The 25786-nt window shown below is 44.0% G+C and overlaps 1 protein-coding gene across 3 annotated transcripts; it reads left to right on the top strand.

Annotated features, from left to right (window-relative positions):
- Positions 1-1676: 1676 nt before the first annotated feature.
- LOC308102063 (uncharacterized protein) lies at positions 1677-25146 on the top strand. Of its 3 annotated transcripts, XM_080451655.1 has the most exons (16): positions 1677-1787; positions 3296-5036; positions 5421-5593; positions 7805-7866; positions 8621-8659; positions 9644-9874; positions 11926-12048; positions 12094-12206; positions 13844-14234; positions 15418-15447; positions 15702-16340; positions 17571-19132; positions 19984-20190; positions 21730-21764; positions 22793-23132; positions 23830-25146. In XM_080451655.1, the coding sequence occupies exons 2-16, from the start codon at positions 3380-3382 to the stop codon at positions 25071-25073; spliced, it is 6846 nt and encodes a 2281-aa protein (XP_080307781.1). In that variant the 5' UTR covers positions 1677-1787; positions 3296-3379; the 3' UTR covers positions 25074-25146. The 3 variants fall into 3 exon arrangements, with proteins under 3 accessions (XP_080307781.1, XP_080307779.1, XP_080307780.1); XM_080451653.1 differs by having other exon boundaries at positions 11926-12206; XM_080451654.1 differs by lacking the exon at positions 15418-15447 and having other exon boundaries at positions 11926-12206.
- Positions 25147-25786: the final 640 nt, after the last annotated feature.

Genomic DNA, 25786 nt, shown 5'->3' with positions numbered 1-25786 from the left:
TAGGGATGTTCCCTCTGAAGTACAAGGTGGTTCAACTTAACTCATTTAGTGCCACTGGACGTAAAATACGTCCAATGTAATAAGCCCTGTGCCACAGGACGTCAAATACGTCAAATACGTTTTTTTCTCTTTTTTTTTTGGAAAAAAATGTTCAGAACCCAAGATATGATGATTTGAAAATGTTCTGCTCCATTCACTTCTTGTTTAACTTCTTACTGAAAAAGGCTGTATCTCGGCTCCTAAGCACTTTTTTTTTTACAATGAATTTTGGCTGTGGCACTGAATGTTTTTTTTTTACAATGAATTTTGGCCAGTGGCACTGCTTGGTCATTATACATTTTTAATGGTAATGTCCCTGACTACCTTAGGAGTAATGCTGAGTTGATTGTACAATAGTATGAAACTATAGGGCGAACCAAACGGCATATGAGATACCAAGAGTCAAAGGTTGTGGCAAGTTCTTTTATACACAGGTATTTCTCTTTGGAATGAGCTGCCTGCTTCAATTGTATTTGTTTTTTCTCTTCATAAAGATGGTTCCTTTTTCTTTTTATGTAAAGTGACTTTGAGTACTTAGAAAAACTTTATATAAATCTGTTCATACCCTGATATATGTGTGACCAGAACATGAAGAGGCCTGCATAAAATGTGAATTTCAGAATTAGCCAGTTACTTCTGTTATTCTATTATTCTCTGTCTGGCCTCTTAAGTGTTTTCAGGTATCAGTGTCTATCTATCTTTGTGGTGCAAGGCCTGACCTCATGTCGGAAACTAAAAACCTGCATTTAAGTTGAGCACCTGTGTCTTCCCCCGCCCACCTTGCAGAGCCATAAGAAGCAGCTGCTGATTCAGAGCAGATGACCACCTGTTGTGGCCTAACTTCTACCCATTGTACCGCCCACCCCCCATATCAACGCCACTATACCTACCTCTGAGGTGAAGTCTGTCTGTGACAGCCCATCTGACTTTTGTTTTTTACTTTTTCTTTTTTAATATTAATGTTATATTATCATTCATATCTTAGTGTTTTGCCAATTATTTTGGGGAGCCACTTGCCCCGGCCCACAGGTCGGTGGGTAGGTGGATATCAGTGCCCAGAGCTAGTCTAGAGCCATGGTTCTCAAAGTGGGGTCCGGGGACCCCCAGGGGTCCTTGAGGGAGTTCCAGGTGGTCCCCAGCTAAATGATGGGATAGATAACCAAATTGACCCTTATGGGTATGTAACTCTGACAGTATACAAATGGTTGTACACTCTCAGAGTTAAATTAACAATGATTTTACAATATAAATTGGGGTCCCAGAGATAGAAATGCCATTAAATGGGGGTCCGTGGCCTAATGCATGTCAAACTGGGGGGTCCTTGAAATTAAAATGGTTGAGAATCACTGCTAGAGCCGTAAAAAAATCTTCTCTTATGGGGGTCCCTGGCATATCTTTTCAAATGGGGGTCCGCGGGCTAATAAGTGTCAATTTGGGGGGTCCTTGACATGAAAAAGTTTGAGAACCACTGGTCTAGAGTCCGCCTACCTACCATATCCGGCAACTTTCAGACACCGTTTCCGTATCCGGCTGTCCGCATTATAGACCGGATCTACAAAACTGCTAAAGCGTACGCAGTACACACCAACCAATCATAAGCACCGCCGCCCCTTCGGGCTATGGGACACACCGACACAGTCGTGGAAACCTCGGCAGATGTTCAGTCCTGTCGGTCCTGTCACTGCAGCGACAGGAAACTAAGGCAAGAGAAGAAACGAAACAGCTCAAAACTACGCAGTAACAACAAGGTAGGCTGTGTCATAATTAACAACCATTGCCATTAAAACGAGGACGATTCTACAAGCTATGAATGAAAGGGTTAGGAGCACGTGCCGTGCACAATAATAATAATGCACTTATTGTATTAAGACTTGTTGTTGGCACAGTGATATACATTTAACACAACAGGATTCCACTTACAGACTAATTACTACACACTTAAGTGTGAGTCAAGTGTTACAGTAATGTCTCAGAGTGACTCCAGTATAAGTACCACTACTTTGCATGGGGTGGGGTGGATGCATGGTGTCTTTTCATGGTGGTGTGTGTGTGTGTGTGTGTGTGTGTGTGTGTGTTTGTGTTGGGGGATGGGCCCAAAATCCAGACCCTTCTTATCTTTCTCCTACAAAATTTGGCCAGTGGTGGAAAAGTACTTTTTTTTTAAAGTAAAAGTATCAATACTGCAATGTAGAAAATACTCTGTTACAAGTACAAGTTTGATTGATTTGAGTGATTTTGAGTAAAAGTACAAAAGTTTATTGGCATCAAAATGTGCTTAAAGTACCAAAAGTAGAAAGTACTCATTATGCAGACTGTCCCATTTCACAAGTTCAAAATGTATACAAAATCTTTTGAAAATAGCAGATCTACAAGTTTAAATAGGGCTGAAGTGGTTACTGTATGTTTTGTAATAATAATCAACATCTTCAAAGTAACTAGTAACTAAAGTTTTCAAATAATTGTAGTGGAGTAAAAGTACAATATTTGCCTTTGATATGTAGTGGAGTAGAAGTAAAAGTACTGAATATTGGAAATACTCCAGTAAAGTAAAAAATACCTCAAAATTGTACTTAATTACAGTACTTGAGTAAATGTACTAAGTTACTTTACGCCACTGAATATGACAAGCGTATGACTAGTTGTAGTCTTGTCTAGTCAACTGTGTTATCAATCTTTTTACACTGAGTACCACATCAGAAAACATTTGGCTCTCCAAATACCATCATTATGACTGAAGTTAAAAAACTATACAGTCAGTGGATACTGAGTTCACACAGGACAGTTCACACAGGACAAAGTTGATTCCGAATTATTTACTGTTGACAGTTGTCAGCCAAAGTCACCATGACATGTACATAAGGGTATCACTTTAACAGTTCCACACACCTCTCATACAACGCCCCCCCCCCCCCCCCTGCAAAAGGTAAAAACTAACATAGCCCCCTTCACAGTCATACATGACTCGCCTTGACAGAGTGTGTGGGTCTTTATGAGCTGATCCTCTTCTGTAGTTGAGATTGAAGAACTTTTGGAATTGAAGCACAAGCCTCCTCAAATGAAGACTGATAACGATGATAGTCTTTAATTCCACATTCATCATATCTCACAAATATACCAAGTATTAATACCTATGTTTCTCCAAAATAAAATAGAATAATGACAGAAAGAAAATATGTCTGAAGGGCCTTAAGGTTGCCAAAAGATCCCAAGGACTGACTCCAATATCCTTTCCTTTTGTTCCTGTCAACCTTTTCAGGTTTGCATCGCTATTGGATTGCATCATCCCCCTTCTCCCACCCCGGGGTCTCTTAACAAGTCCAGGTTTCTCTCCTGACTGGCCATGGAGTCGCACGGGAACTACTCTCTGGGCTGGCTGAAAGACATCCCTCTGCCTCACTCCTCTCTGCCGTCCCAATCCCCACAGTCATCTCGAACACCCGGTCATGCTGCTGGCAGTAGTGATGGCAGCAGTAACAATTCCAGTGCCGGTGCACCGGAAGCCACCGAGTCTGCCTTTCAGAGGTTAGGGGATTACTCGGCCCCCGAAAACCCATCTGTGACTGCCAGTCCCACTCCCAACCCCAGCCAAACCCAACAACACACCGCTGAATCTGCCAAAGACATCCTGCGCCAGTTTGGCCTCTCGGACGAGGACTTGGAGCTACTCATGTCCTACCCGGAGGACGCGTTGACGCCTGCCAACATGCCGTCCACCCTGCGAAACATCCGCGCTGCAAAGATGGATAGGATTGCCGCTCTGTCCAGCAGGCTGGACGCGGAGCGCTTACCTCAAACCGAAAGCGTCGCGAGTGAATCAGACCTCTTGACAAGTTCAGATGGAGCGGGGGCGGTCAATAGACACGAGGAAATGGCCTCCTCTGCCTTTCAGCAGCCAAGCAAAGTGATTGAATATGGACATACCAGTAAATACTTTAGCGCCGAGTTTGATGCGACGGTTAGTAGTGGTGCCACTGCAAATATCGGTGGTGTGAGTGGGAGCAGGTTGCCGATGACGGACAGTTTCGCCAGTGGCGCTCAAGGCTGCCAGCCACTGGCAAAAGATGCCGGGTTGACGCAATTCAGCAGCACGGCATCCCCCTGTGTCGGCTCCTTCCAGATAAATTCTGGCACTGGTTCCATCTCGCCCGTGGGATTGATGTTGCCTTCTTCCGCACAGACTCCCAGTGACTCAAATATGCAAACATCGAATTGGGACCAGGTCAACCGATCTGCAATCGCTCAGAATCCAACCTCACTTCTGACGAAAGACATGGATAACAGAATCGGCAAATCGGCGAAACCCATTCCGGTCAGAGAGACCCAACATCCAACATCTCTGGCTCCCGTGACCGCCATGACGACCCAGAATGGCTTTGTGGTCCAAGACACCAGTGAGATGCAGCAGGACCAAGGTGGTGTTCAGGGTCAAGGGTCACATCAGTGTCAAGTGTCAGTGGTCGGACATGAGGCTCAGAAGCAGCAGCAGCAAGCAAAGCCAAGGCCTCCTCCTGGGCCTCATACTTCGGTGGTTCCTCCTCCTGGTCCTCATACGTCAGTGGTTCCTCCTCCTGGGCCTCATATGTCAGTGGTTCCTCCTCCTGGTCCTCATACGTCAGTGGTTCCTCCTTTTGGTCCTCATACATCAGTGGTTCCTCCTCCTGGGCCTCATACATCAGTGGTTCCTCCTCCTGGGCCTCATACATCAGTGGTTCCTCCTCCTGGGCCTCATACGTCAGTGGTTCCTCCTCTTGGTCCTCATACATCAATGGTTCCTCCTCCTGGGCCTTATATGTCAGTGATTCCTCCTCCTGGTCTTCATACGTCTGTGGTTCCTCCTCCTGGTCCTCATTCGTCAGTGGTTCCTCCTGGGCGTTATATGTCAGTGGTTCCTCCTCCTGGTCTTCATACGTCAGTGGTTCCTCCTGGGCGTTATATGTCAGTGGTTCCTCCTCCTGTTCTTCATACGTCAGTGGTTCCTCCTCCTGGTCCTCATCAAGGTTATTAAAGATTTGCATTTGTCATTAGTTTTCATTTTGAGTGAGTTTGCTAGTTTTAGTTTTTTATTAATAGTTTTAGTTTTTTTGTAATATGAATTAGTAGGAGGCAAGAAAAAGAAAGAATGGCAAGAAAATTGGCAAAAATAGCTGATCTAAAAGCTCACAACACACCGCGATGCGACGTGCTTTGACGCGTTGTGAGCTTGTAGATCTGCTATTTTTTCTCTTTGCTTTAGTTCGTTTTTGCTAGTTTCGAAAACACACAATTATATTAGTGTTTCAGTTAGTTATCGTTTTTTGAAAAGCCTTGCTTTTATTTTCATTTCAGTTGACCTTTTTTCCATTCTAGTTTTCGTTATAATAACCCTGGTCTTCATACCTCAGAGGTGCCTCCTCCTGGGTCTGCTGCCATCAGCCCACTGACGTCGATCCAGCACCAGTTACCATCACCGCCCAAGCTGCCATCGCTCGACATGAGGAGAGACTACAGCGGGCTCTCGCCCAAAGTCTTTCCCCACACTTGTTCGATCGATGAAAAAACATGTCGATCAATGAAGGTGAGTTGAAGACCCCATGTCCCGTTAGCGTTCCCTCTGATTTTGTTTTCCAATTATTAACCCATTAAGACCGGGAACGCATCTATGTCATTTTTAGATTTCTTTGGCTATTCAAAAATAGCAGATATACAAGCTCATAGCGCGGCACTGAGTGCCGTGCTACAAGTTTGTAGATCTGCAATTTATTTTAAAAAATCGTGAAAATTTGTGCAAATCTTTGAATATATATATATATTTTTTTAAGCGAACATTTGTAACTCAAATCTTTGCTTCTGGGGGTTCTATAAATGTCTTCTAAATCCTTTTTTTTTTTTAACTTATGTTGCTATAAGTATATCAGTATGGAATATCAGTGGTTCTCAAACTTTTTTCATGTCAAGGACCCCCAAAATTATATGTATTTGTCTGAGTTTTAAGCATATTTTGATTATCGTGATAATATCGTAAATCGCAATTATTTTGGTCACAATAATCGTGACATGAAATTTTCATATCTTCCCATCCCTACTCTATAATCTGCTTATAAAGGTCCATACATACACACCAGGAGTGTTTTATTTTGTGCGATTGATTTGCATTAATTAAGTACATCTACACACACACATTACGAAGCGGAATTTTTTTTTTGGACAGACTTCATACTGGGGGCTGCCCTCCCTCGTGTCCTCGCCTCGGCGATACACGCGGCACGTTTGAGGTCAATCACTCAGACGGTTCTCTAGATACGTGAAGGACAGACACACGCAGATACGCATGCTTGCAGAGATTCCACGCATTCTTCAAGGTCCTTCGTGTATCGGCATAAAAGGGACACAGACAGACAGACAGACATTTGGTGGAAATTCACTTTTACAAAACTGCTATCGACTGACCAGAAATATACTGAGACCCTCAAGTACAAAGAGCAGTTCATTAACGGGAGCAAAAAGCACAAAGGCAGGCAATGGCATGTGTCTTAACAGTACATGATGCAATCACCTTATTGGCTGCTAGAGGCCGTTGCTGAGGAATAGAGGAAGTAACCAATGGTAGGCTCAAGCTGTCAACAATGCCAGGATGCAGCTGTGACAGCTGTTACCCACCATGATTTAAAAGTTGGCAATCTGGGAACCCATCGGCAAAAAAAGGGGGGGGAATAATTTTTTTCCCCGTTTGAATCTGTCTTGAGAGATTAAAAGGTTGTAGGCAGGGGAACCAAAACTTTTCCTACTGATATACAGAACTAACATTCTCAAGGCTAAGTGAAGTGATATTCCTCAGGGTACAGTACAAGATACAAACATAAGGTCAGTAACGCGGCAGAAAGTTCTTATCAGGACAGTTAAAAAATAATAACAACCAATGTTCTACTTTAGGAGGCTCATACAATAGGCTTATATTCATTATGTCGTTATGAATTATTACATAATTACATACAGAACGCGTTACCCTCCCTTATGCCATACCCATTGTACTTAGAGTATCCCTTTTATGCCCATATATGGGAATTTCAGTCAGGTCGGCGGCTCTGGACGACCACTGATCCGACTGACTTCATGCCGGGCATGAAGGTAAAAAAGTTTGAGAACCCATGCTAGTTGGAGCTGCAGTAGACGGTGCACCGGAGAACAGACTGACACCAGACACAAGAGTACAAGTCTCAGTCCATTCTGCTTAATCCATCCCAAGACCGGGAACGCATCTGTGTGTCATTTTTAGATTTCTTTGGCTATTCAAAAATAGCAGATCTACAAGCTCATAGCGCGGCACAGAGTGCACTTACACGCACACACACAGATTTCAGTAATTTATAGAAGGATAGATGATGAGGCTAGATTAAGTTGTTGTATTATAGTACAAGAATACACCCCATGCTGTGATTTGATGAAGAGAAAAGCATAAGTCCCATGCCATCTAAAGAAATACATAAACAAGGAAAGGGAGTAGTAAATGAGACCTCAAACCCCCCTTGCTATGGGAGCCAGGTGGGCAGCACAGAACACAGCTGTCTTATGATAAAACGTATTCTAACAAAACATTACCTCACATATTTAGGAAACCACAGGTCAGTTTACTCTAAGCATTTTCACAACATCATTTTAAAATAGTTTGTCTTTTCCATGTCAGCTGTCGGACACAGAACTGTAGTAGTAGTAGTAGTATAGTGATAATGATTATGGTTACCATGATGACCATGACACCTTTATTTAACTTCTGTGTTTTGACTGCTAGGTGTGGATCTCCCACCTGAAAACCAGCCTTCACATGAACCGCTGCAGCCACCTCCGCAAGATGTCAGTACCTTTTATTTCTTCTGTTTTCATCATTATACTTCACTTCATTTTGTCTTTCAAGTTCATCAATCTCATCTTTCCTGGAGGCATGCATAACTCTTATCAACTCTTCCATAGTTAAAGGGGGTGTAAGTGATATGTTTGTAAAAAAAAATTACAGCTTAATATTACAATATTCAGTGTTCAGGGGTCTCCCTATCTTCCGCTCTTTAGTAAACAGAAAATACATTTTCAGGTCAGGATACCAACAAAGATAGTTTATCAGTTTCAATTTTATATCCTGTGTGAGTTCTCTTCTCTGATTGGATAACATTGAAAATGTATTTATTTATTTTTTACTAATGAGATGTTACTGAAAACAATGATTAGTATGGGAATATAGAGCTATTTTATGGTGAAAAGATAAATGCATAAAAATTATAATAATAATCACTTACACCCCCTTTACGTCATCACAGAGGTCAAAGTTCATCTTAAATGTCATTTTGTTGTGGATTTCATTTGACCTACTGTGTAGCCTAACGTTTCTTAGCTGTGGAGTCATACAGTAGAAATGGACATTAGACTTCATAGCCATGTGATATTGTTATAATACCACACCTATCAACCAATCACATTGTGTGAATAGTCCAATCTGTTTTATATTGACAGATTTGCCATATGAAAAGACAAAGATAGAAGTACGGGTTTGCACTGAGACGTACCTTTTTAGATGTGGAATAGATCAAGTTAATTGTCTGTGATTTCTCCCTAGATTTCCACTTTGGGACGGCAAGTTGACACCTGAGGCCAGGTGAGCTAACTTCTGGTTTTTTTTCTATGTACGTTCAGAGTGCTGAACTTTAGAAATATGGCATCGTTGAAATTAGGTTTGAATATGCAAGCTATAGTGATGTTGTAACTTTGTTACAACCTGGGAATGGGTTTGCTGTGGGTGTTGGTGGGAATGGGTGTTGGTAGAAGACCGGCCACTAGTATGAAAACACGAAAAGAAGAAGTATGAAGATGTAGTACCCGATGGGTATTTCATTAGATTAGAGAACGCATACAATAACTATTAACACATTCCATGCCAGAGTTTAATCTCATAATGTACTCACCAGTGCCAGCGTTTTATTGTTGTTTTTTTGTTTTTTTCATGTCGCCACAGACCTCGCTAAATAAGTTAAAAGTGCGCGTTCATTTGGTTCTAAACACACGGCGGATCCGTGAGAAACGGCCAGCGAAAATAGTTTCCAAATCCGTGCCGCCATCTTGAAGATACAGCCGATCAACCATAAACAGTGATCAGCGAGGAGAAAAACAACAACCGAGAAAATCGAGTTTTAAACAGGATCCCAGACAGGAAGCGGATACGATCGAAAAAAACGGAACCCGAATAATTCTGTTTCCGACCGGAAACCGGAAACGGAAATGGATCAAAAAAATTCGGAAAGTGCACCTGGGGCAAAATCAATGGGAATCGGCGGTTCGCGTAGATCTACGCGACTGGCACGCTGCGGCTTTAAATAGGTTCGCGTAGATCTACGCGATTGGCATTCAATGTGTTAAAACAGGTTAATCTTCCACCGTAGAGTTAGGAAGAGCGGTCCCAGCTTAAATCGTCAAAAAACATCCAGACACTTGATAGGTATTCATATTAAGTTATGTCAAAAGCTTAGCTTATTCTGTGTTACCCCGTGAGGTCAGGCAGCACGTTTTCTCTTCTGTCCATTCCTTCACCAACACCAGAACTCCCTCCCTTTATCCCTCTCTCCATCCAAACCCCTCCCTCCAGAGCTGGACCCTCCCTCCGGCTCGGCACCTCAGCCAAGCGCTCCTCTTCCTCTTCCTCCCAGAGTTCACACTCCGACTCCTCGTCTCGCTCGCCCAGCCCCCACCGGCGCCGCCGTGGCAGCTCCTCCAGGTCGTCGAGGAGAGGTACAACAAGGGAGACGCGAAGGTCTCGATCTCGTTCACGTTCACGTTCCAGATCACGTTCACCGCGCGGCTCCAGACACTCACGAAGGTTAGTGGGATCGAGATTGAGGGTTAGAATGATTAATAGAATCATTATGGTGGCATAGCTTCTACTTCCGCAAATAAAGTCTCACAAAGTCTCTCTCATGAGCAAGTGTTCACAGTCAACCTCCGACACAGTCTCAAGTAGAATATGCTAATTTGTTAGTAAGGGATTTCCTTTATCAGGGGCTTGGTCTCAGTATAGTGAACAATACATTGTTGAATAGCATAATGTTATTTGTTTTTGTTTGACTATTTGCCTCGATTGGAAAGCACTTTGGGTCAACTCCTGTTATTTAACCCATTAAGACCTGGAACTGTGTCATTTTTAGATTTGAGCTGAAAAGCATTATTTTACACTTTTGGCTAATCAAAAATAGCAGATCTACAAGCTCATAGCGCGGCACCGAGTGCCGCACTACGAGCTTGTAGATCTGCTATTTATGAAAAATCGTGAAAATGTGTGCAAATCTTTGAATATATATATTTTTAAAGCGAACATTTTTAACTCAAATCTTTGCTTCTGGGGGGTCCCTGGAACAAGATATTTTGATGGGGGTCCGCGGCCAAATACATATCATTCTGGGGGTCCTGGACATGAAAAATATTGAGCACCACTGATATAGAAACATAGGTTTTTCAGAATACTGTTGGGATTTAGGAGACATGTAGAATCGGCTTCAGGTCTCAATGGGTTAAAAAATTTGTCATATTAACTTTCACTGCCAGAGTATATACATTAATAAACTCACCCACTGCCAGCGATTTTCGTGTTTTAATTTGATCCATAATGATCCATCGATCCACCGTGTGTAGACACAAACAGGATCTGTGGCCGATCCCCAGAGGAAAACATTTTCACCCTTGAGGTAACTCTCCCTGCCGACGGCACCCTGAAAACAGCATCTTTTGTCAAAAATGCACGTCTTTCCCACCTCCCCAGCTGGCCACAGAACATTTATATACATTATGATCGCTTGTAAGACGGTTGGTAAACACAAAGGGGACCACTGTTTGTCGTGCAGAGATACAAAAATCAAACCGGAACTATCGCTTCCTTTGCTACAGCCCATTGAATACACGGTGTCTCGTCGAATCCAGTGCAAAACGTTATTTCCGTATCCGTGCGAGTTACAGTGAAAGTGGTCACTCCGGATCAGAGTCCTGCACGGGTCCAATTTTGAGAACCCGCGCCCGCCCCGCCCGTCAATACTCAGATCCGTAGACCGACCCGTCACCCGTGATTATTTCAAAATACAAACCAGACCCGCCCCGCCCGTCAAATAATCGACCCGTTGTCCGCCCGTTTACCCGTGTAAAATGTAAATCCTATTGAAAAGTGTGTTGAAAAAGATAGCAGCCTTCAACAACAGCGCTACATTCAGAGGTCAGGTTTGTACAGAAATCAAGTGAAGACGGAGGAGCGAGCTTAAGGCACGCGCGCGAACGCGCATCTACGCAGCACACATGTGTCGTTGTTTACGTCATCATATGGTTTTAATTTGAAGGTTTAACAGGATGTTCAATGTGTTTTTGTGAGTTAAGATAACTGACCAGCATGCTCCATGCAGTTGTGCTGTGTTAAGTTCTATGGTTAAGTTACACAAGTGACGTTGTTTGGGCGGAAACAGTGCTCTGACTGCTCTCTGATTTTCACAATAAAATGATACCCGCCCGCGATTAGTTCAGTACCGCCCGTGCCCGTACCCGTGATCTTATCAAAGTAAAACTTTCACCCGTTTCCACCCGTCAAACGCGGGTACCCGTCGGGTATCCGCGGGTACCCGGCCCGTTGCAGGACTCTGCTCCGGATTATAGAGAACAGTGCAATCTTTTTTTCAAAGACAATTAAATAATGAAAACTTGTCCAAACTCGTTCAAAATCGTTGACGGCAGGCTGCACCTTAGCAGAATTCGACGAGTTAACGCGTCCATGGCAGTAAAAGAGTTAATAAAGGTGACTTGACACTCGCCTATCCAAATAAAGCGAATTGTTTTCTATAAGTAATATTAATTCACCATACTCTCATGTAATCCATCACTGTTCAATCCCACCAGGTTCAGATCCAGGACCAGGTCCAGGTCTCGCTCTCCTTGCGACCGAGGTGGCCGTGAGAGGAGGCCGTCTCCTGGGAGGTCCTCTGAGAGGAGGTCCTCTGAGAGGAGGTCCTCTGAGAGGAGGTCGTCTCCAGGGAGGTCCTCTGAGAGGAGGTCCTCTGAGAGGAGGTCCTCTGAGAGGAGGTCCTCTGAGAGGAGGTCGTCTCCAGGGAGGTCCTCTGGAAGCAGACAGAGAGAGACGTTCACAGAGATGCTGGCCAAGAAACTCATGGAGACCAAAAGTAAGAGAGAGACACACATAGACAGATGGATGGATGGATGGATAGACAGAGCAACAGATGGCTGGCAGGGTAGTGGAGTATCAAAGCAGTCTATGTGAACCAGCATCTCCACGCTTTTCCTTAGTTTCACGACAGTCGATATCAAAAAGTTTGCCGTCAAAGATGAGAAAACTTTGACTGTGAACAACCCCAGTGGAGTGGTTGTATTTGGTCTCCTGTGAATAACCCCAGTGGAGTGGTTGTATTTGGTCTCCTGTGAATAACCCCAGCGGAGTGGTTGTATTTGGTCTCCTGTGAATAACCCCAGCGGAGTGGTTGTATTTGGTCTCCTGTGAATAACCCCAGTGGAGTGGTTGTATTTGGTCTCCTGTGAATAACCCCAGTGGAGTGGTTGTATTTGGTCTCCTGTGAATAACCCCAGCGGAGTGGTTGTATTTGGTCTCCTGTGAATAACCCCAGTGGAGTGGTTGTATTTGGTCTCCTGTGAATAACCCCAGTGGAGTGGTTGTATTTGGTCTCCTGTGAATAACCCCAGTGGAGTGGTTGTATTTGGTCTCCTGTGAATAACCCCAGTGGAGTGGTTGTATTTGGTCTCCTGTGAATAACCCCAGTGGAGTGGTTGTATTTGGTCTCCTGTGAATAACCCCAGTGGAGTGGTTGTATTTGGTCTCCTGTGAATAACCCCAGTGGAGTGGTTGTATTTGGTCTCCTGTGAATAACCCCAGTGGAGTGGTTGTATTTGGTCTCCCTGCTCTTCTGTTGAGGCATTTAGATCCTGTGTCTGGGTTGGACACGACCTTTGGACACAATCCTGTCTCTGGTTTGACACGAATGTTGTGAACGTGAAAATGTGATTTCTCCCCCTAGAAAGCAGGCAGGCTCTATTAGCTCGGTGGTAAATTTCAGCACTTGCGCAGGGAGGGACGCGGGTTCAAATCCGGGGTAGAGCAGGAAAGTTGCATGGTGCATCTTTTAAGTGTTTAATAATTAGAATAATAATAATAATGGCTCAGATTTATATAGCGCTTTTCTAAGTACCCAAAGTCGTACCAGCTTTATTAATATATTATAAGCTTATTGCTCTCTGCCCCTTCTTGAACAAAAATGGTCGTGTTGGGTTGATGATGTATGGAGTAGGAAGTTTTCTGTACTACTGTAATACTGTTTGTATTTGTTCAATATAAATAAAGATGAAATCAAATGATGAAAAAACTAAAACAATAAAAAGTGCTAGATAAAAATTTAGAGACAATAATAATACAGGCAACTTTAGTTACTTTGTAGATTTTGATTACAAAACATACGTTAACCACTTCAGCCCTATGTAAACCGTGGCTAATTGAAAACAGCAGATCTACAAGCTCACAACGCGTTGCACGGCGACGCGTTGTTAGCTTGTAGATCTTCTATTTTCAAAAGCCTTTTAAACATTTCAGACGGGACATTCGGCATAACTACTACTTTTACTTTTGGTACTTTTAAGTACATTTTGAAGCCAACACTTTTGTACTTTTACTCAAGTACATTTTTAATTTCGGACTTTTACTTGTAACAGCAATTTGAGCACTTTTTCCACCACTGTTTATTTCTCAAACTGTCTTTTTTTTCCTCTCCTCCTCGCTCTCTCTCACCCACAGGTCTCTCAGACAATCCTGATCTGGATGTGAGTGCCGTGATGGGGGCTCTGCCGGCCCTGCTGGACGGACTCAAAACAAAGCCCCCCGCCTCCACCTCCTCCTCCTCCCGCAAGCGCTCCTCTTCTCCTCCTTCGGAGAGACGGAGTAGAAGGAGGTCGGCGTCCCCTCCGTCCAGACGGCAGAGGAAGGGCTCCTCCCCTTCTCCTCCGTCCAAACAGAGGAGGCGCTCCGTCTCTCCGGCGTCCAGGAGAAGAGGGACCATGTTCTACTCCTCGTTCTCGTCCTACTCCTCCGCGTCCCCTTCTCCCTCTCGCTCGTCCCCGGCTCCCTCTCGCTCGTCCCCGGAAAGGAAGAGGAAGAGGAAATCTACTGCAGTCGCAGCAGGGAAGAGGTAACATCATTACTTTGATGAGTTCCTATCTGGATTTTACTCTCATCATCATAGCACTGAGTCTGCCCTTTATTAAAGGAGAAATCCGGACATTTTAAGTGTTATCTTTGATGTGTAGTTACTCACTCACCGAGTTATGAAGTGGCGTTGAGTTTTTCCAGCGATTCCCCTGTCTGTGAGTCTGGTCGACCCCCACCATTGGCATAGTGGGAGGCGCGTGTCTTAGTGAAAATCGCCTAATTCCACAGCTCCAAACTTCTTTTTTTTCCCACAAATCCTCCTCATGGTGTCTCCTGATACTTTCACATGCACTGTTTATCACTCACGAGCTGGCGTTCATGGTCAGCGACGTGAATGTTTTCCTCTCGTGTGAAATCTCGCGTCTCGCGAGATTTCCCGAGGAGCGCAGTGAGTCGAGGACGGGAAATCTCGCGAGAAAGTATCAGGAGACACCATGAGGAGGATTTGTGAAAAAAAAAAGAAGTTTGGAGCTGTGGAATTAGGCGATTTTCACTAAGACACACGCCTCCCACTATGCCAATGGTGGGGGTCGACCAGACTCACAGACAGGGGGATCGCTGGAAAAACTCAACGCCACTTCATAACTCGGTGAGTGAGTAACTACACATCAAAGATAACACTTAAAATGTCCGGATTTCTCCTTTAACCCATTAAGACCGGGAACGCATCTGTGTTATTTTAGATTTCTTTGGCTATTCAAAAATAGCAGATATACAAGCTCGTAGCGCGGCACCCGCAATATTTTGTTCCAGGGACCCCCAGAAGCAAAGATTTTTTATTTTTTATTTATTTATTTATTTATTTATATATATATATATATATATATATATATATATATATATATATATATATATATATATATGCACACATACACACACACATACATACACACACACACTCGCGCATACATGCATACAATACATATATTTACAAGCTCATAGTGCAGCACTCGGTCCCGCGCTATGAGCTTGTATATCAGCTATTTTTGAATAGCCAAAGAAATCTAAAATGACAGAGATGTGTCCCCGGGTTGAATGGGTTAAGTTTCTAAGTGACCTTTTGTCTTAACACTGATTCACCAAACGTCCATCCAAATGTGGTAACAATATACAAAACAGTCAGTGGTACACAATTTGTTTTCCTATTTTTCTATTCTAAACAGAGAAAAGAAGAAAAAAGAACAAAAACTAAGGTACAAAACCAATCCCTTATACCTCCCTCCTCCCTTTAACCTGGGACTTCACAACTTATCACTTGTAAAGGGTAATTGGAGTAGACATTTATTCCAGGGGTGAAGTGATTGTATTGCTCTAGTTCACACGTTATATGATCTAAAGTGGATCTCTTTGTCAAATAATGCATGCATGCAATGTCATCAGATTAATAATCAGTCACGAAAATAATTGTCAGTTGCAGCATTATTGTCTTTCCTTCGCTCCTTCACAGTAGGCCTCCTCTACAACCCACGCCCACATCTACAGCTGCATCGACAAGCCTGCCTACATCTACAGCTGCATCTACAACCGCATCCACCAGAAAACCTACATCTGCATCTGCATCCACCAGACATCCTACATCTACTTCCACAGCTGCATCCACCAGACAAACTACACCTACATCTTCAGCTAGTGCGTCCAAAGTTTCATCAACCAGACAAACTACGCCTACATCTTCCTCTTCCTCTGCTACATCTAAAGTGTCATCAACCAAACAAACTACACATACATCTAAAGCTAAATCTACAGCTGCATCCACTGGAAAACCCACGCCTACATCTAAAGATGCATCGACCAGACAAACTACACCTACATCTACAACTGCTGCATCCGCCGGAAAACCCACGCCCACGTCTAAAGTTACATCGACCAGACAAACTACGCCGTCGTCTAAAGCCGCGTCGACCAGACCTACTTCTACGGCTCCTTCCACCAGAAAAACGACACCCACGTCTGTAACTGCGTCCACCAGGCCTACGCCGCCTACTTCTACGGTTGCGTCCGCCACCAGACAAACTCCATCTACAACTGCATCGATCAGACTACCCATGCCTACGTCTAAAGTTGCATTGGCCAGTCAGAGCCTGAGGTGTGTTTTTTAAATTCAACCCAACTGTATGTGTTTGAATTGTTCTCTTCAATCCATTAATACCGGGATCGCATCTGTGTCATTTTAAGATTTATTTGGCTATTCAGCTATGAGCTTGTAGATCTGCTATTTTTGATAAATCGTGAAAATCGTGTGCAAATATTTGAATATATATATATATATATATATAATTTTTTTAAAGCGAACATTTGTAACTCAAATCTTTGCTTCTGGGGATTCTACAAATGTTATTATTTTTTTTTAAACGTATGTTGCTATAATCACTGGTTCTCAAACCTTTCCATGTCTAGGACCCCCAAAATTATATACTTTTGGCCACGGATCCCCACTTCAAAATATTTTGTTCCAGGGACCCCCCAGAAGCAAAGATTTGAGTTACAAATGTTCGCTTAAAAAATATATGTATATATTCAAAGATTTTGCACACATTTTCACGATTTTTCAAAAAATAGCCAAATAAATCAAAAAATGACACAGATGCGCTCCCGGTCTTGCGTTCCCAGTTTAATTAGTGTAAGTTGAATGGTTGTAGTGAAAAACAAACTATTTGCATTCAATCTTTGTAAAAATGTGATATCAAGGAACATCTTCCCTAGCCACTCAATCCAAGATAATAAGTATTACTCATCATCTCCACCAGGCCAACGGCCGGGGATGAAGATTATGTTTTTGGCCCCTGTCTGTCTGTCTGTCTGTCCATCTCGCAAACCTCTGGACCTATCAGCATCAAACGTTTGGTGCACGCTGTCAGTTTTTAAACTTGCTGGTCTGTATTATTGTACAGTTGTGATTGGACAGCTGATAAAAAAAACGGTCAACGCCATAAGCGCATTTCTGAAACGCAACCAATTTTAAACTTTTACAAATGCTCAGTTCAGCTAGAAAATGCGCTCTGATCAGCGCCTTATAAAAAGCGACCGCTATGCGGTAGCATTTTGGTCATTTCTCTTTAATGGGCTTTAATGTAAAAAGGCGGAGCCTATTTTCACTCATTTTGGATTAGAGTGTCAGATGGGTGAATACAGTTTAATTGGAGAAGATAATTCATTCTAGAGGTGAAGTGATGTTACAAGTTGTAATTTCCAACTTTAGTGACTTATTTTACATTTACATCAATATATGGTCTAAGAAAAACTTTTATCAGATTAATCAATTATGAAAATAATTTTTGGTTGAAGCCTTAATGGTTAATTTTTCTCTCCTTCACAGCAATCCTCTAATTCCTCCAGCTATAATTGCCAAAGCTCCAGTCCGACCCCCATCTAAGCCCAAGCCCTCTAGCAGTGTTAAACCGTTAAAGGGAGCCAAAACCAAAACGTCTAAGAACTCCGATCCGTCAAAGCCAAAGGCCACCCAAGCTCAAGGAATACAGAAGGCCAAAGAGATATTGGAAACCCCACAACATTCTGCATCGAAAGATGAAGGATCAGAAATCTCTAAACATTCTGCGTTAAAGGACGGTGGTTCCAAAAGTCCAAAAGATTCCGAATTGGAAGATAGAGGTTCTGAATTTCTGAAAGGTGTCCAGTTGAAAGAATCCGTGGCCAAGATGGTGACAACATCAGGAGTCTCTGAAGAAATGGCCGAGTCCGGTGGAACGAGGAGCGAGGCTGCCATGGAAAATACAACTCGGAGGGAGCCGGAAGTCGAGATGCCAAGAGAAAACGTCAATTCTTCAGGAAAAATGGATGAAGCTAGCAAGAAAACACAAGTGAAGGACACCGAACCTGTTCAAAAGGACCATCAGGATTCAAGCATCAGTGAAAAACCTAATGCAATGGGTGTCATTCCTAAAGTGCAGGAGTCCAAACAAAAAGCTGCAGAAATCACACCCCACATTTCAGTGGACAAATCCAGTGACAAATCAAATGATAATCAACTCGAAACCAAATCAAATGATACTCCCAGCAACGCTACACCCTTGGATAAAGATGGCACCGCAGTTCCTCCACCTAATCTCACAGAAACTACACCAACACCTTCGGATAACAAGAGCCCCGACACAACTCTTCCCGGCAATGCTACACCCAAAGATTGTAATGTCACTTCTCCACCCAAGACCACGTCAAGTCCACCCAAATCACTGGATGCCATGTCTAAGCTTCCCAACACCGCCCCTCCACCTAAACCCACTCCCAAGCCTTTGGATCAGAAAGATGCCGGAACCACTCGCACCAAGACCAGGGACACCAGTATTGATACAAACGTACCTATCGACTCTAACGACACCTCTCCACCGAAGACCTCAGAAACTTCCAACAAATCATCGGTTGCCAAGCCTCAGGTCCTCGCTGAGCCCGACTCCAGCAGTCTCAGCGCTGCTGCACTCTCGGTTAAAGATTCAACCACGACCACTGTGCCTAACGGCAAAGGAGACAAGTCGTCGGATACAAAGGGTTCTGAAACCAGTCATACCAAGTTAAGCAGTCTCAGCCGTGTTGCACCCTCGCTTAAAGATTCCACACACTCTGTTCTGTGTTCAGATGCCAAGTCACAGGTTCCCCAAACCACTCCTAAGTCCCGCACAGTCGGCAGTGCTGCACCTTTACCTTTACCGAATTCTACACCCGAGGCCACAGAGACCCCACCCAAGCGCTCGGACGAAAAGAGTCTACAAGTCCCTGGGAACAGTCTGGGGTCTTCTGCCAGAGTCTCTCCTCCGCCTGAGGCGACGCAGCCTGAAGACAGGCTGGGGTTCGAGTCTGCTGAAGTGTTGCAGGTTCCAATGGAGGAGGACACCCCTAAAGATTCAACCACCTCACTGCAAAATGGTATGTTTCTAGGTGTATATGTTAAGCGTGTTGCATTGATACAGGTAAACACAAAATAAGTATAAAAGTATAAAAGCATGATACAAATATTAACCACATGAACACTTGTGTCCCTATTTTGGGCATGTCATAATAATAACCGAACATTTGGTGGAAATAGCAGATCTACAAGCTCTGAGCTTGTAGATAGGCTATTTTCGATTAAGAGATTTGGTGTTGAGGGGGGAAAAGGAGGAGACCAAGTACTATGGGGGACCCCTGTCAACCGAAGTACATTGGTGACTTTAAGTTGTTCAAGGTTCTTCTTTTAGTGGTTAAGTAATAATGTATATACATTTTTTAGATGATACAACTAGTTAAATTATATATATATTTTATTATGTAATTTATAGTCAATTCTCAGAGGCCCTTGTCTTGTCTCTCAAGCCAGACCATCTCCTCCTCAATGTTCGAATGCTCCAAAGACGGTCTGTAATTCAGCCCGGTAAAACTTGAGAAGAGGAAGCTGTCATCTTCCAGAAAGAGTTCAGAAAGAGTTCAGAAAGAGTTGAATCAGCAAATTTGAAATTTCCTTTTGAATTTCCATTTTGCCAAGCAGCAAACTACCTAGGCTTAGACAAAAGAGGTATTTACGTGACTGCACAGGTGAAGCCGAAGTGTGGAAATGACAGGATGTGCTGCCTCATTTAACTAACTCAATTTAGGAGCTTCTGAATTACAGAAAGGTAGGAGGCTGAAGCGTTTGAATATTGTGGGAGCCAAAACATCTGTCTTGAGAGCCTACAGTGCCCCCCTGTGGATGCCTGCCTTATATGATCATTAATATTACATTTTATTTTATTTCATTCAAGGTGCAGTGTCTACAATGAAATGCAAAACTCAATCAGATTCCAACAAGAATCCCTTCGAAGTGGAAGGCAAAGAATGTGCGCACTCTAACGCAGACAAACAGATCGTCACACCAGTACCGGTGGTGACCGGTCTGACCACCGAGATGCGATCAGCACAACGGATGGAGCCTTCTACCTCTGGCGTCCAGACGAGTTGCAGACGACCAGGTGAGGGGCTTGTGTTATTTATGGAAAATCAATCATATTATAAATGTTGCACCTGTGTTTGTGTGTGTTCCTGGTTTTGACTGTGTTTGTGTGTGTGCTGAGAGAGTGTGTGTGTGTATATGAAACGGAATCGGCAAATCTAATGCATAGGAAAACATGTGAACACTCTTCAAAGACATTAACCCATTAAGACCTGAGGCCGATTATTCTACAGATCATCTCTGTCGGGTGGAAAACTCATATGTCCAAAACTGTTACCTTTCAGGATTCAAATTCAAAAATGGCAAAAGTAGCAGATCGACAAGCTCGAAATGCATCACTTCGCGTGGCGTTTCGAGCTTTAGGATCTGCTACCTGTGATGCTTGTCTGTGACGCTGTAGTATGATTGTAGTAGGGTGTTAATTTACGAACACAAAAAAATATATATGGAGATGAAAGGTTTCTGCCCGACAGCAACGAAATGCCCTCTAAATCCAAAGAGTTTTCTGAAAAACCTATGTTGCTATAAATATAGCTGTTACAGTATGATTGGAGAACCAGTACGATTGAAGAAGGCTCGCTCGTTTTTACCACCCACCCAGCAATTCTGTAGAAGCAACACTAGAGGGAGCCACAAGCCAGGCTTGTGCACAAGCATATATTGCCGCGACCACACACACACGTGCGCGCGTGTGTGACCGGCTTCGAGTGCTATCAATGCATTGAATGGGGAAATAGGCGAGTTTATTAGACCTTTCAATGGGCGAAATAGGCTACTACCTACCCGCGATTTATCAGACCATTCATTCAGGAGCTACTGACCTACTTGGAGGCGGAGCAGTCCGCACAACAATATTTACGATTCTGTGCCTATCGGTACATAACTCAAACGGCGCTGAGTAGGCACAGGCGAACGTCACACCGTTCAGGACGGCAACTCGGTCGCCTTAGCTCCCTCTGTGGTCCTTCACGGGGTGACAGTTCGCCTGTGACTGCGCGCCTCCGTCAGGGTCCAAAACCAAAAGCGAAACCTAAACTGAACTATTAAGTCATGTCAGTTGGTAGGTTAGTATGTCTTGATAACACCCAATGAATGGTCTGATAAAACGTGGGTAGGTAAGTAGGTCGCCTATTTCGCCCATTCAAAGGTCTAATAAACTCGCCTATTTCCCCATTCAATGCAGATAGCATTCGAATCAGGTGGACTGTTAAGATACTTTTATTGTGTTCTGCTGGCTTTTGTTTTAGTTTCTCCCTGACACACACACACACACACACACACACACACACACACACACACACACACACACACACACACACACACACACACACACACACACGGAGGAGGAGAAGGAGAAGGAGGAGGAGCTCCTCCTCCTCGCGAGCCTCGCTAATAAACCCTGTCTCGAAAAGCCCCGCATCGCCCCGAAGCCCCGTGCCTAAAAACGAGCGCTCTGTCTTCAATCGTACTGGTTCTCCAAACGTACTGTGACATAGCTAAAATGACACATGCTTTCCCGGTTTTAATGTGTTAAATAAACCAAGGTTTTCTCTCGTAGATGCTGTAACACTGGAGGGTGTGGACAAAAATCTGGTGAGTTTCTGCTGTTTGTTGCTCAAAATAATATTCAAGCATAAATATTCAGGAAGTGACCTACAAAACAAACACGCACACATGTGCGCTCACACACACACACAGATTTTTCTGGTTCTCATTTTGGATGCAATTAAAGCACACTATCTACCTGGCAATAATAATCTCAACTGTTAATATCTGTAACCTTGCTTATGTCAAGTCTGTTGTTTCACTGTTGCTATCTATCACTCATCATACTCACCAGTGGTGTAAAGTAACTAAGTACATGTACTTACAATGTTGAGCTATTTTTACTTTACTTGAGAGTGTCCACTTTTCAGTACTTTTACTTCTACTCCACTACATTTCAGAGGCAAATATTATACTTTTACTCCTCTACAATTATTAGACAACTTTAGCTACTAGTTACTTTGTAGATTTTGATTATTATTACAAAGCATACATTAACCACTTCATCCCTATATACATTTCGGCCATTTGAAAATAACCGATGTACAAGCTCGCAATGTGCTGTGATGCGACACATTGTGAGCTTATAGATCTGCTATTTTCATAAGATTTTTATACATTTGAAAACTTGTGAAATGGGACATTCTGCATAATGAGTACTTTCTACTTTTGTTACTTTAAATAAATTTTGATACCAATACTTTTGTACTTTTACTCAAGTAAATTTAGAATTCCGGACGGAGTATTTCTACGTATTGATATTTTTACTCAAGTAAAAGATATGAGTACTTTTTCCACCACTGCTAGTATTCTATTCTGTTAATATTATACGCGGTTTTGTAAATGAGTCACAGAACAGGTTCATGAGCAGTGCAACTGATTGGTTCAGAAGTGTAACACAGCAGCAGAATAGAAACAGTACAGCAGGCGTAAACATATAAAAAATATTCTTTTGAAAAATAATTTGCTTTTTGAGGTTTGTGTCAGGCTGTTGAGCCTGACACAAGACAGCAGCACATTCCCTTTTATGCCCCACATACAGTATGTAACCATGGCGATTATCCACAACATTGCAGGAAAGTCATGCGATTGACCAAGAGCGCTTGTCGACGGAGGAGACCGACGTCCAGACACGGGAGGTGCAGGCCAGACTTCACACTATGTGCAGTGACGCCCAAGCAGCCCGGGGAAAGGCCCCTCAGAGGACCCTCGCTACCCAGAGCAGGAAGAGGTTCAAGGATGTGAAGCGCATAGGCAAGAGAAAGGTGCCCGTGAACAGGAGACAGGACGGATCGACCAGAGGGGGTCCCACCGCCGTCTCCCAGAATCCCACAGATTCCGAGGACGTCGCAGACCCTGCCCTCCTCCCACCCGAGGCTGTCGAGGGGGTTGGAAGGCGAGAGATCGGATTTCCAGGTAAAGCACCATTGGGATGTATGAATATAAATATGCAGCTGAAGTTAATACATCCTGGGCTTGTTTCATTTATGTCAGGGGTAGGCAACCTTAGGCACGGGTGCCAACACTGGCACAGGGGAGGGTGATCACACTGGCATAAGTGTGAGAGGGACGCTTTTTGGTTTTAAAATAAGATATTAAAAACAATTTAGTCAATTAATTGAAGTCCCCTCACATCTGTATGCAAATTACAATCTGCACATAATTCTACATTCATTCGAACTCTGAACTCTTGACTGGGGAGGGGAGATAGGTGAGTCTACTGATCATTACAATGTCCTGATGTGAAAGAAAATAGTTCAGAAGAAGAAGAAAAAAGTTTGTTATATTTATGGACAATCGATATCTGTTGGAAATATTACATTTTGATATGGTGTCATAATTTAACATAATGTTGATCTAGCACACTGACTATCAAGAAAATAAAAACATGGCACTTCATGTCAAAAAGGTTGCCGACCCCTGATTTACAGGTTACTGTGTGTACTAGCATGAACAACTCCTGTACAGATACATGCTGCCACACAAAAACAAAAAAACAACTAATGTGATTAGTTTCAGCTGTGTTTACTCCTTATTGCTGCGATAGCTCAAAACAAATGAACTTTAAATGTCTTCTTCAATTAAATTCACCAAATTCTCTTTGCACCCGCAGAACAACCTGGGGAGACAGAAGACGACAGCGAACAGGAAGGAGACGACGAGAGACAATCGTGTTCCACCACAGCCACGCCGCCGCGCGGCAGCAGGGGTGCCCGCCGCGTCCGAGCCCGGAGGCGAGGATTCTTCAACGTTCAGCGTGCCCGGTTCGACATGCTGCAGGTGGAACTGGTGGATACCCGGCGGAGCATCGTCAGTCAGCTCCGTCGGATGGAGAGCCGCATGTTTCCTGTGTTGCAGTCCATCGGCCGGAGCTTGGAACGAATGGCGGACGTGATGGAGCACAGCTCAGCCCCAGTTGCTGATATGACGCACAACAGCTCAGCTCCAGTGACTGGTATGATGCACAACAGCTCAGCTCCAGTGACTGATATGACGCACAACAGCTCAGCCCCAGTTGCTGATATGATGCACAACAGCTCAGCTCCAGTGACTGGTATGATGCAGTACCTCTCAGCCCTAGTGACTGGTGTGACGCACAACAGCTCAGCTCCAGTTGCTGATATGATGCACAACAGCTCAGCCCCAGTGACTGGTATGATGCAGCATCTCTCAGCCCCAGTTGCTGATATGCTGCAGCACAGCTCAGCCACAGTGGTTGATATGATGCCCAACAGCTCAGCCCCAGTGGTTGATATGATGCACAACAGCTCAGCCCCAGTGGTTGATATGATGCACAACAGCTCAGCCACAGTGGTTGATATGATGCACAACAGCTCAGCTCCAGTGGTTGATATGATGCCCAACAGCTCAGCCACAGTGGCCGATATGATGGACACTAACTCAGCCCCTGACCCCACCCTTAAGACAACCGAGTCACCCCTCAGGTCTCTCAGGTCGAGGGCTAACCTGACCACATATACAGATACATCCAGCAGTGTGTCGGACACGTCCACGTCCAACAGCTCAGCTCCGGTGGCTGGCGTGATGCAGCAGAAGTCAGCCCCAGTGGCTGATATAAAGGACGAAAACTCCGCTCCAGTGGCTGATATGATGGACCAAAACTCAGCCTCAGGGGCTGATGTAATGGACCGGAACTCAGCCCCTGAACCCACCCTCAAGACAACCGAGTCACCCCTCAGGTCTCTCAGGTCAAGGGCTAACCTGAGCACGACGGATACATCCAGTAGTCCGTCGGACACGTCCACATCCACGTCCACGTCAGACTCGTCTCCAAGGAGCCGCACCACAGGCCTTCATACCCGCGGAGGTCGGAGAGGCAGCCGCAGGCGCCGCTAAATATTATGTTTTTTTGTTTGTTCTATGTTCCATGTTCTAAATTGGCATGTTGCCTAATTTGGTCACCTGCTAGGGTCACCTGCTAGTGAGGTCCACCTGTTCACCTGCTAGTGAGGTCCACCTGTTCACCTGCTAGTGAGGTCCACCTGACCTGTTCACCTGCTAGTGAGGTCCACCTGTTCACCTGCTAGTGAGGTCCAACTGTTCACCTGCTAGTGAGGTCCACCTACTCCTCCCCGTTCAAAACCCCCTGCTGACAGGCGCCGTCCCAGACTGTTGGTTGGACGCTAGGACAAAGATTGCCCGCCGAGCTTCTTTTTGTTTTTTTTGTGGTTAATAAATACGATTTTCATAATGACTTTTGTTTGTTTAAAGAGGAACGTCACCCCAAGTCACAATGCGTTGTAACTTTCAACTTGCATAACGTTCAAGTGCATTTACTGAAGAGCTATCGCATATGAACAATAAGGCCTTTCTGCCGATCTCTCGGCAAGTCAGACATCCGATAGGCGACCAAAGACTTATCATCTGAATATAGGCCTGTGCACTTGCTGAACTTGGCTTATACTCTTGTCCTTCTTTCATTCACGTCGTTCATTGTGTTGTTCAGCTATGCTGTGGGTAGATCTTCCATAAAGGGACATCTCGCTCTAGAGAGTTTACTCCTTCAGCCTGAGACTCTGAGGTTGACTGTGACCTCTCATAAGTGTACT

Source organism: Gymnoscopelus braueri (assembly GCF_963280865.1).
Source record: "Gymnoscopelus braueri genome assembly, chromosome: 15".
NCBI lineage: Eukaryota > Metazoa > Chordata > Actinopteri > Myctophiformes > Myctophidae > Gymnoscopelus > Gymnoscopelus braueri.
Note: the sequence above shows the minus strand (reverse complement) of the source record. Positions and strands in the feature narration are given on the sequence as shown.

Excerpts from the sequence above, each read along its gene's own strand:
- LOC308102063 (XM_080451653.1), top strand. The coding sequence starts at position 3,380 with ATGGAGTCGCACGGGAACTACTCTCTGGGCTGGCTGAAAGACATCCCT. Across the intron at positions 5,594-7,804 it reads AAACATGTCGATCAATGAAG|GTGTGGATCTCCCACCTGAA; the intron begins GTGAGTTGAAGA and ends TTTGACTGCTAG. Across the intron at positions 16,341-17,570 it reads TTGGCCAGTCAGAGCCTGAG|CAATCCTCTAATTCCTCCAG; the intron begins GTGTGTTTTTTA and ends TCTCCTTCACAG.